We start from the raw sequence: 12,364 nt of genomic DNA, 5'->3' as shown, positions 1-12,364 counted from the left end.
CTGGTGTGTTTTGACAATAGGATGTCATACTGAGGAAGTGTATGTGTGTGTGTGTGTGTGTCTCCACACAAGCACCTGTGTGTATGTTTGTGCATGTGAGCGGTTATGACCACATGATTAGTATGGGAGATTGAGACACTGAAATATGCATTCTTCTTCACAGCACCTCACCCTTCATTATGCTCAACTCAGCACTACACCTTCTCATTACCAAAGTGTTTGTGTGTGTGTGTGGGTGTGTGTGAGCACGTGGGTGTGTGTGTTTGTGTGTGTGTGTGTGTGTGCGTGTGTGTGTTTGGGTGTGTATGTTTGTGTTTGTGGGTGTGTATGTGTGGGTGGTTGTGATTTATCTGTAGGGAGCTGAGAGAGGGCATCTGCTATGCTCTTTTGTGTGTGTGTGACTGTGTGTGTGTGTGTGTGTTAATTAGGCTTGGAGAAGCACCGTCTAGACAACATGATGACAGGACTGCCAGCCTCTGTTGACTGAGACTGGCTTCACACACACACACACACACACACACAGGCACAGGTTTTCGTTAGGCTCCAGCTCCATTTAACCGTGTGACACTAAAACCGACTCCCCTATTAAAAATTTCACGAGATCCGCGTAATTTTTATGGTTCTTCGTAGTCCTTCGACATGAAAAAATGTTAATGAGTGAACCTTCTCAGAACTCAGTGAACGACACCAATGAACCTTTTAGTCATCACACTCTGTGAAATGTGATACAAGACAAACCCAGTGAAGTTTCATGAATAAACAAGTGTTGTCAGAACATTACTTTGTTCTAGTCTGTCTGTTTTGTATTTTTTTTCTCACCTCTTGTCTACCCTTCCATTGGTCAATACTGTCTCAGAGCTGACATATATAAGCATTATAAAAATCGTTTAGAATATGTACTGAGTGACATATACAAAGAGAGGGGTCATCGGGATATGTGTGGGAAAGTGTGTATCTGGATATCTGGGGTCTGAGCCAGCCCGGGTGAGAAGAGGAATGGAGCGGGGGTGGGGGGGGGGCGCGGGTGGGGGGGCGGCTAGGGCGGAGGCTGTATCTGTGGCTTTGATGCCCTGCGCTTCTCCCCTGATAAGATGGACTGCTTACAGATAACACCACACTGCCTATCAAAGGAATCTGAGATCTTGCAGCAGACACAACATGCACTGTGCGTGTGTGTGTCTCTCCAGAGAGTAAACATAACCCCCCCCCCCCCCCCCCCCCCCCCCCAAGTCCTGGACTCCGGGGCGCTACTGAAGAGTTAATCAAAGGTTTTACACCTGATTAAATAGCGCCGTGTCTCCCAAGTGTTCTTTTGCTCCCTCGTACGAGTACATTATGTTGAATCTATTGCTGTGAACTCTTACTGTTGCTCTGTCCTCGCGCGCTCTGTCTTTTTTTTTTGTCTTTGGGATCTGCGTGTTTGTTGTCATTTTTCTCTCCATCGTTAGAGGTCACGCTTACTCAAGATAATAAACTTCTCCTGTCTGTGTGACACCGATTGTGGCAGTTTTTAACCGGGTATTCGGGGAGAGTGTTGAGAAAAGAATTAATGTCTTCTATAAAGTTTTTACAGCTGCTTTCTCAGCATTTCAGAAATATTTTGGAAGAGCTTGGCTTGCTGTGCTAGTTTGGGGCATTTCGTGCGTAATGACTGTTAGATTTACGCGGAAACGATGATTGAAAAATCTTTTGATAAGCATTTTGTAAGGTGGCAGTTTTCAAGATTGTTGTCGATCCATTAACTGAATAACTGAAAACGTTTTTTTTCCGCTCTTATTAGAGATGATGGATCGTGATGATTGTGAACTCATTGAATTGTCCCTAAAAGCTCCACCTCTGCGCGCAAACACTGGGCGGGCACTGAAGGACTCCACGCGCTCCAGTACCTGCTTAATCCCCGTTATTTAGCCGCCTCTCACAACAGCATCGGTGCGCGCCGTGGACATGAGAAGTCTCGTGACCCGTTTTGGAAATAACCTCTTAGATTCCATGTAATAACTTTTTTTTACAGATCCAACCTTGTAAACTACTTTGATTCGCACTTTTTTGTAATCCATCTCACACTTCTCCAAAACAGCTTCCAAGATTTTGGTGTTTGATGGGACTTACTGAAGTTTTCTGCTGTTTCCTTTTTGAGGCTAAACACATTAAGGCGACATGCATGGAGATATTGCGGAATAAAACAATTCTTGGACCTTTACTCGCCTCGTTTTGCATGGATAATATTTCTCATGGCTTGAGAAGTTGAGTTTCGTTGTTGTTCTTGCAAAAGACCTTAATTCTCCTTTTTCCAGCGAAAGGGAGGGAGCGCACCAGTACATTGCAATCCTGCGCCAGTAGACTTATTTTATATTTAGAAATTGGAAAGACTCCTTGGATACACCCTCCCAACCCCAAACTGGATAGACAATGAAAAGCTACTGGTTTGCTTTTGCGGGGTTATGGTGGAGCTCGTGCTGTATAATCATCATCGCAGGTAGCAGTTATTTATTTGACAGCAACAATGAAGTCCATCCGAACTTCGTCCATCGACGTTTGCGGACACATGAAAAACGAGAGATGCAGAAAGAGATCTTGTCAATTCTTGGACTGCCACACCGACCGAGACCGCATCTATCACATGGCAAATACAACTCAGCGCCTCTTTTCATGCTGGATCTGTACAATACCATATCGATCGACGAGAAAAACGAAGTCGACGGTATTTTGGATCAGTACAAGTCCATGTTCACCACTCAAGGTCCTCCTTTAGCCGCGTTCCAGGACAGTGCCTTCTTAAATGACGCCGACATGGTGATGAGCTTTGTCAATTTGGGTAAGCGCATGTCCTCATATTTCATTCTTTTTTTTTTTCTCTCATTTCGTAACATGTTGGTTTCAATTAAGTGTGACATCATACGGCTACCCTTCAGCGGCAATTACAATGATCGAAGTCCGTCTCGGGTGACGGGACCTGCGGACAGTGGAACCGTGTGATAGAAGCTCGTGGCAGTATTTTGCTCAAATCACATCAGATTAAGGGTATCAAATAACAATTTGATCAAGCACTCACACGTTCCAGGTATGCCATGACCATTGTACTGATTGTATAAAAGGATCGCATATTCAGACAGATTTGTGCACACGTCGTGGTGTTATTTAGCGATTGCGCGCAAACCGCACGCATTCCACGAGACTGTACGCATTTAAGAATAATTTTTGAACAAACAGGATTCACATCGACATTTCTGTCGTCCGCGAAGCGCCCAAACCGTTTAGGTACCGGCGCGTGTCAGCGCGGTGATGGGTGATTTGGGGTGTAATGAGGGCTACGTCGGCACCTTGACCGACGCGCCTCCGTGGATCACAAACACACGTAGTACAACCACGTACTCAATCCTCAGTAGTTTAAGCGCAATTATATCTTATATTTAGCTCCTGTAGCTCTACTCGAAGATGATACTTCCCCGTCTTTCTCCTTATACAAAGAATAAGAAACTCCTAAGGCACCACTGACGCATTTACCAATGCTGAAACAGACCAAACCCTGTGATCTGCGATGTGGACGGAGAGAACAGGAGTGACCTTAATTAAAAGTAAATTGATCAGTCAGCAAATAGACTGTCTACACTTGACTAGCTCTCTCTTGCATCAGCGAGAGACACGCTTACGAGCTGTGGAGGAGTGTGTAACCCCAGCCGTAATGTGTGCGGAGTTTTTGCTGTTTTTCTTTTTTAATTACAGCCTGGACACGAAAGAGATACTGTAATCATGAGAGAGTAAACATAAAAAGGACGCGATCACTCCCTCCATCAACAGAGCGAGTGTTTACAAAACCAGTCTTCACAGACTCTTTAAACATAAACAGATACGCTGCTTGACAAAACGGTCAGTGTTGCTAAACTTGATGGATGGCCGTCGCTTGAGCACTGACTTATTACTGAGTTTCAGAAACCCTACTGCGTTCACTCTAGAAAGAATTTCAACTAGGCGTTTCCATTTTAGAAGAAAACAGCTCGACCTTTTTTTGTGTGTGTGTGTGGAAAATTATGAATGGAACTAGGATGTGATAGATAAATAAATGAACGGCAGCATTAATGCAAATTAACATAAGTTTAAATTAATATGAAGACAGTCATCGCCGTCTCGGAATTACTTCCAGGACAATGGGAAGAACAGTAACTTGCAGTGTCTGTCTGGGCCACTGCAAGTACTTACGCGTTTTATTTTTAACGTTCGGGGGGCCGTGCACATCTGTGCAGACTACGCGCTTCTAATGACCACGTTTCCCGCTCTCCAGTTCACCCGTTTCAGGGATATTGATGCCGTCTCACAGACAGAACACGGAGTGCCTGAATCTTTGAATGCGTTTGCAATTAATGGTCTTTAAGCCAAGACGGTCCCTCCATCTGCTTTACAAATAACGCAGTCTTAGCCTTCTGTTGACTACCGCATGTCATAATTGTTGGGATAATTCGCCTGTCCTTTCTTGTGTCTTTTTTTGTGTTGGGGACATAGCCAGCTGGCGGACCGTTTCACATCTGGCTGCTGGAACTCTGTAGAGACACTAATTTCAGCGATTTTTTTAATCGTCCGGATGGACTTTTTTTGTTTTCTAGCGAGGTGGGTTGGGTTACCGGTGGTCAGCTGGATGACTCGTACATGATTCACAATATAAAGGTTTGTGTTGTCTTGAACTTGAGTCATCCGCTCAGTAGCCCGCATCATTGAATCATAGAAAGGAAAAAAAAAAACCCCAGAAAGACTGAAAACTGGACAGAAAATGTGCCTCTGGTTTTCAGAAACATCCGCTTTTTTGTCTCTCTCTAAATTCATCGTCCAAAAATATCCACCTCCCTTAATTTCTGTCCGACGCAGAGGACTACTGCCGCGGTGATGCAACAGCATGGTAAAAAAGTTAAAGACTACATGTCCAAACTTGTCCCGTTGTAGCTCCGCAGAGGGAAATGATCAGCGGTGTTCAGAACGCACATCTATCTATGTAAAATAAAATAAAATAAAATAAAGTAAACGGAGGCTGCTTTCACACTGCTTTCCTCTCTCAGCAGTGTGAAAAAATCTTAACTTTAACTTGGGTGTGAGGTTCCACAAACCAACCCACACATCATGCTGATTTCAACCTGACCCCCGGGCGAAGACTCTGTTTCTGAGACCTCTTAGGAAAAGCTTTGCCTAAGGATGCACACACACACACACACACACACACACACACACACACAAGAGGCAGTTTTTTGCTAGATTTAGTGGCCCTGTCAGATAATCAGTTGGCTGACTGACTTTGCAGAACTCATTTTATGAATCGGTTCATTAGAAACTGCAGAAATGTCAATATTTCTCTCGTGTCAATTCCACTCAGACCTGGCGGCCTTTGCTTCGCTCCGCTCATGGACAGGTAGAGGGCCTCCTGTGGTTTTTTTTGGCAAGGCCACGGCCCGTAAACTCCGTTCTCTTGTTTGTGCTTGCAGCCGTGAGTGTTTGACCATAATCCGTGGTTAAGGTGGGAACTTCCCGTAATCTGGGGAAAATCCAGGAAAAGCATCCCTGTTTTTATTTGGGGTTGTTACCCCGCCTCGCCCCCCACTCCCCCACCCCCTACCTGGAAGGACCCCGTGCTGCTGCACAGTGGCTCTTGGTCGTCTTGTCGAAAAGTTTGATCTGTAGGCATACCGATCGCTGTCTTCGTCAGTTAGAGTTTCCACACCTCACTGCACTGTTACGCCAAAACTGTCAACGAGAAACACATGACTGAACCAACTCCAGTATTCCTGCCTTCAGTACCTATACGGACTGAACCAACTCCAGTATTCCTGACTTCAGTACCTATACGGACTGAACCAACCCCTGTCCTCCTGCCGTCAGTACCTATACGGACTGAACCAACTCCAGTATTCCTGCCTTCAGTACCTATACGGACTGAACCAACCCCTGTCCTCCTGCCTTCAGTACCTATACGGACTGAACCAACCCCTGTCCTACTGCCTTCAGTACCTATACGGTGACCTGAGAAAACTTAGGTTTGTAGGGGCTTATTTGTTAGATTAGATGTTTCCAGACAATCCTGGCTTATGTTGAACACAGTCTTTCAGACAAGTTTGGGTTTTTTTTTCCTGTCCTTTCAGATCTCTAAATGTGTTTAATTACGGAGCTTTAGGTCACGTATAAGCTGTTTTACACCAGAAAGTGTTCTTAAGCTACGGTCCGATCAAACCGTTCGCTGGCCCTGATCAAAAGACTTAATTGTTTGATGCCGGGAGCTTTGCACAATACTGTTTATCCCTTCCGAAAGGTTTCCCGTGGCCTCCGGACAATGGAGGTCCGTATCGTTCCTGGTTTGTGTGCGGGGTTTTAACATGGAAATTAAGGAAGGAATTTAAGTTATGTTCACAAGCTCCCAGGGAGAATATGCTTGTCTCTGAGGAATGATCCAGCACACATAAAACCTAGTGGAACAGCTAAAAATAAACAGCAACAAGAAGAGAAAGATAACACCGTGCATCCACGCTGAAGAACCCTTGAATAATAATAAATCTGTTACGGGGATAATAGTAAAAAGTTCAAGGAAACTGCACACTACACAGGAATGCATCACACAGTAGAGCAGTTGCATCAGTGTAGATAGAAAAAGAGAGAAGTTAATTAACACTGTCATTCTGTGCATTGTAGGCCTTTTTTTTCTCTTTTTCTTTTTTTCATAAACCGCAAAAAGTTCAAACTTTATGAAATCTGGTTTTAATCACAGTGTGTGAGTTGCAGCTCTTTCAGTGCACAGACAAACTTTGCAGACTTGTCATGTTTTCCTCTTAATGAACCTTCCTGGCGGTTCAGACATCTCTCTCTCTCTCTCTTTCTCTCTCTCTCTCGCGTCTGGAGTTGCTCCCAGCCTGGAGATTCCACCCTGAGATCTGTTTAAGAAGCAGTCATTCTCAAACAGCCATTATCCCAAAAGGAATGTGACTTCTAATCTTCAGCGTCACACATGCACGCATACTTCAACTCTCTCTCTCTCTTTCTCTCTCTCTCTCCTCTTCTCTCTCTCTTTGCTTCTCTCTCTCTCTCTCTTCAGTTGATGACCAGGAGGTCAAGAGATAAGCATTTTCGAGAGCAGGTTCTGTTTGCTCCTGTCATACCCGTGAACTGCCGATGGCATCTCTCCGACTCACGCCATAGCTGTCGCACGTCACATGACAGCTGCCGATGGCTCCGATTGGCTTTTCCGTCTAACGAAATGCTAAGCGCATACTTTTTTTTTTCAAATGTGACTGTTATATCTGGCCTCTGGTAGTGCTTTATTTTCACTGTTGTCTCAAGATCAGCCCTCAGCCTGTACTTCTCAGTGATTAAGATAGTGATTAGATAAGCTGGGAAAAAAAAACAAAAAACCTGATCTGAGATCAGTAGTTTGCGAATGCGCCAGATAAGAACAGTTTGGAAGGAACCCGTTGTGGTTAACGCTGCGGTGAGGAGAGAAGATAGCCTCACAGAAAACATCAGACTGCAGCCTCTCACTGCCACACATCAGGTCATGTGTGGGCATGCAGGGGAGTCTGCACCGCTGCACTGTGAGGACACGTCGAACTTCTGCGGATCACAGCCTCTATCCCCGCGAAATCGGCACGGCGACCGTCGCCGAGAGATGCCTCTTATCCCCTTATAGCCTTATAAGACTTTGTCCTCTACTGGTTTTCTGAGCCGCACATTTTGAACACAGATACGTTTTTAGACTATGCGTGTTTGTGTGTATTGCTTTGTACCGTGTGATAGAAGAGTTAAGACAATTTTTTTGCCAGACGCCAGACACGAATTAAGCAATTGGGTAACTTTGTTTTAGTAAAAAAAAATGTGTGTTTTGTTCTAAAGGCAACGTCCACAAACTTGATCTGACTTTAAACAGAGAATGCTGATGAATGTTTGGAGGTGCACATTCATGAGAAAGATTAGACAGTCCTTTAAACATTGGGCTGTTAGTTCGTATGGACAAGAGCCCAATGCTATTACATGTTTGTGTCAATGAAAAAAAGAAAAAAAACAGATTAAACTAAGAGCCAGTTGAAAATGTTTGGGGTTGAGAACATTAAATGACAGTACTTTATTTTTTTTCTGCACGCCTCATGACAAGAAAATGTTCATCAAGTCTTTGTTGATAGAGCGAATTCAGCCGTTCATTAACTGTGGTTGGGTGAAGAATGTTCTGGAAACGTTCTCTGCGTGTCGTTGAAGAACATGGGGGGGGGGTATGAGTTCCGTCAGTCTCTGCCCCCCCCTAGCATCTCTCAACTGCTCTGAGCACAGGAGTGAAGAAGAGAGACGAGAAGAGTGGACATGCTCTCTCTCCCTCTCTCTCTCTCTCACTCTCTCATTCTCTCTCTCTCTCTCTCTCATTCTCTCTCCCTGTCTCTCTCTCTCACTCTCTCTTTCGCTCTCTCTCTCATTCTCTCTTTCTCACATTCTCTCTCTCTCATTCTCTCTCTCTGTCTTTCTCTCTCTCTCTCTCTCTCTCTCATTCTCTCTCTGCCTGTGATCAAGACCTGCTCTGGGCAGGTTTTCCGGGCCTCCCTGCTGTGTGTTATGGACTGTCCCAGAGCCATAGGTGCCATGAGCTGGTTCTGAATCAACACAGAGCTGATAAGTTGATGCGAAACAGCTGTGACTCCGGCACACACACACACACACACACACGCGCGTGCGCGCACACACACACACACACACACGCGGGTCACTCCGAGGGGTAGCGTGGAGCTGTCTCCCTCTCTCTGAACCTCCAGGGTCAAACAACGTGACCTCTTCCTTTAAATCGCCAACCGTCCAATCAACAGGCTCTGCAGATGTAGGCACAGGTGGAGAATGAGGTGTAGATGTCTCAACACTGTGAAATGTCTCTATGATGGATGGACGGATGGATGGAGATGTGGAGGCTCCTTCCCTGTCCATTTTCTAAAGCTCAGTGGGTTTTTTTTTTTTTGTTCAGTTTTACTAGGTCAGAATGGTGCTTGACCTTATTACCGGTGTTTGCAGTTGTTTTTGTGTGCGTTCGGCCGGTTTGTGTGTGGACAAACACTGCCCTCTGGAAAGAGTTAGGTCAGAGGTCAGCGTAAAGTGAATTAGTTAACATGTCAGATACCTTGAGTAAGCGTTGCACTCCTCTGTGTGGTTGGAATGGTCACGATTTATCACCAACCAATAAAAAGTGCTCAGAACAGTGCTCAAAAATGTGCTGTAAAAGAAAGAGAAAGAGAGGGAGAGAGGGAGAGAGGGAGAGAGGGAGAGACACAAAGATGTGTGTAGGCTGATTTAAGTGTCTCTGTGGCCTTGGAGGCCATGAGAGGAGAGAGGTCCGAGAGTGCAGGGCCTTTGTGAAGACGTGGTGAAGGATGACAGAGTGGGGAGGGTGAGGTGTGAGCAGTTTGTGGACTCCTCTTCTATATTCTCAACTTGCCTCTAAATTCAGAGGAGAGGAACATGCCTGAAACAACACATCTCACCATCCGCAAGAAGAACGTTCAAACTGGGTAGTCTCTGTCTCTCTCTCTCTCTCTCAATCACTCTCCCTCCCTCTCTCTCTCTCTCTCTCTCTCTCTCACAATCACTCTCCATCTCTACCTCTCTCTCTCTATTACTCTCCATCTCTCTCACTCTTTTTCTCTCTTTTTTTTTTTTTGGTTGATTTTTTTTTTCTCTCCGGCTGACCTGACAAATTTACGAGGCCTGGGCTGGCTGAGGAGCTGACTCTCCAAACACGATAGGGGCAGGAAAAGAGAAGGGAGATGGTGCAGAGGAGAAGACCTCTCCCACTGGTACATTCCACCGGACACGACACGCAGTCTCATCACAGAGACTGTTTACCCTCGCGCCGACCGAAAGGGCTGCGCATTGTTCACACACACACACACGCACACACACACACACACACACACAAACACACACACAGACACACACACACACACACACACACACACACAGACACACACAAACACACACACACAGACACACACACACAGACACACACACACACATACACACACAAACACACACACACACACACACACACACACACACACACACCCCTACTGCCTGGAAAAACGCACCATGACAAACTTTAAGGAGTGAATAGAGACTGTGAAAGCCTCTCAGATTTATGGTCACTCACTTCATGTTTTCTGTGTGAATTGTTTAGTCCAAAATCAAATAAATCTGTAAATCTGAGGGAGGTTATTACCAAGGTGAGGTGTTTGTGTTTGTGTGTGTGTGTGTGTGTGTGTGTGTGTGTCGGGGGTGGGGGGCAGGTAGTCGTGAGGTATAATACATAATCAGCTAGCTTGACCAGACAATCTTCTAAAAATCAGTAGTAAGAAGGTCTTAAATTTGTGAACCATAAAAAAATGATTCATACAAGGGTATACTTAAAAAAACAAAATAAACAGAGAAAACAACAACAACAAACATGTCTCTCTTACAAAACGTTCTTCAGACTTTGACCTGTGGCTTAGACTTCAGTTACCACGGTAACACCCTCTGCCGTTTCAGAAGCACTGTTTACATGTAAGGTCAACTCACAGACATGTTAAAGTGGATCAGCTTTGATTTATCCAGGGGCTACTCCTGCTTATTTAAGCCTCTGTGAGCTACACAGTGGTCTACTTAGAGTTTCCAATGGGAATAGAACAAGATAGAGGGAGAGAGAGAGAGAGAGAGCGAGAGAGAGAGAGAGAGAGACTTTGGACCTCTAACTTACCGCTCTGGAATGTGAGCCACCAATATTTTGACTTCTCCTTTGGAAACAGCTGCGTTTCCTTTTTCAAAGATATTTTTTCCTTATTTATCGGGTCCCTCAGGAGAAATCCATCTAGGCTGTCTGACACAGGCTTCCTCCTCTAAATCTGAGTGCTCAGGCCAACCCTGCACCGAGACACACACACACACCTGCTGCAGTAGACACCAAATCACTCTAACAGGTCTGCCTGTGTGTGACACACACACACACACACACACACACGGGAAAAAAAGAATACAGTAGCAACACCAGGCTGATACACAGCTCTGTGCTTATTCTCTCTCTCCCTGTCTCTAAATGTCTGTCTGTCTGTCTGTCTGTCTCTCTCACAAACACACACACACACACACACGCACACAGGCACAGACACCCTTGGGATCAGCCCTCAGATGTCATGACGGCTTACGGACCAATTAAAAGTGACCTTAAAAACAATCAGTCCAAGGCTGCCGGACGTTTACAGAAAAATAAACCCTCACAAACATAAGAGATGAATGAGGTCTGAAAAAAAAAACCCAATCCAAATTTACACAGTCCAAATACTGTTTATATTGACTTTGTTTTAATGTAAACCATACTGGAGAGAACGAGAGAGAGAGAGAGAGAGAGAGAGAGAGAGAGAGAACGAGAGAGAGAGAGAGGCTTGGAAGTAATCGGTGATGGAAGTAAGTAGAGAGGTGCTTGACCCCACCCCACACACACACACATACGCACACACACACACGCACACACACACACACACACACACACACACACACACACACACACACACCCTTTATAGGTCTCTGAGGAGGTGAAGCCTGAAACATCACAGCAAGGGAAACAAAAAAGTCAGCGACAGAGGACGAGGGCCCAGTATTTTGAGCGGGATAATCTGAGAGTCGTCGATTTCCAAACGGTGACCGCACACGGCCGGTATCTTGACCGTTATGGGTCTCCTATGCATTCACTCAGACTTCAGACAGCCTGATCCACATGCCTGTAGGTGGGATGAGCCCCAAAAAAAGAGAATATCTGTCCCACTTTTTTTTTTTTTTTTATCCATTGACCAGAGATGGACAGATTTTTTTTCTTCTTTCTCTCAGGGAGGACTATAGCCACGTAAGCGTGATGCCGGGGGGGGGGGGGGGGGGGGTGGGGGGGGTGTTGCTGTTAAGGAGAAATAGACTGCTTTGAGAGCTGGTCTAAGATAACTCACTGTGCAAAGATAAAGTTGCTGAAAACTAGCGGTGGGGGGGGGGGGGTTCCTTTTCTTTTTTTACAGTCAAAGAGAGTGGATGGAGTTAGGGAGGTATTTTGCAATTGTGTGTTTGGACATGCCAAAAAAAAAAAATTATTAATAATAATGACACTGTGATTATTTTGTTTATGCGTGTTTTGATAACATAATTTGTCTCCTCGTGGAAAGGTTGAAATATCTTTGTTCTCCCCAGACGGGCTCATTTCGGTTTTTGGCTGTCAGATTGAAGCCTCTCGTCCTCTCTCTCTCTCTCTCGCTCTTTGCTCGGACATTTTTAACGATGGTGTCCAGTGGGCTTGCCAAACGAACAGCGCACTTAGTCTACCCTGACAGTGTTTTGTCAGCTGGACGTGAAG

General features: G+C 45.2%; 1 protein-coding gene across 2 annotated transcripts in view; it reads left to right on the top strand.

Annotated features, from left to right (window-relative positions):
• Positions 1-2,056: 2,056 nt before the first annotated feature.
• The window catches only part of bmp6 (bone morphogenetic protein 6), a 28,415-nt gene continuing 18,107 nt past the window's right edge, over positions 2,057-12,364 (top strand). For both annotated transcript variants that reach the window (XM_030769927.1, XM_030769926.1), the window contains exon 1: positions 2,057-2,815. In XM_030769927.1, the coding sequence (XP_030625787.1) occupies positions 2,410-2,815 (406 nt within the window). In that variant the 5' untranslated portion in view covers positions 2,057-2,409. The remainder of the gene's footprint in view (positions 2,816-12,364) is intronic.

This window comes from Chanos chanos, chromosome 3 (assembly GCF_902362185.1).
Source record: "Chanos chanos chromosome 3, fChaCha1.1, whole genome shotgun sequence".
Classification (NCBI taxonomy): Eukaryota; Metazoa; Chordata; class Actinopteri; order Gonorynchiformes; family Chanidae; genus Chanos; species Chanos chanos.
The sequence above is the reverse complement of the archived record's forward strand: the minus strand, read 5'-3'. Positions and strand labels throughout refer to the sequence as shown.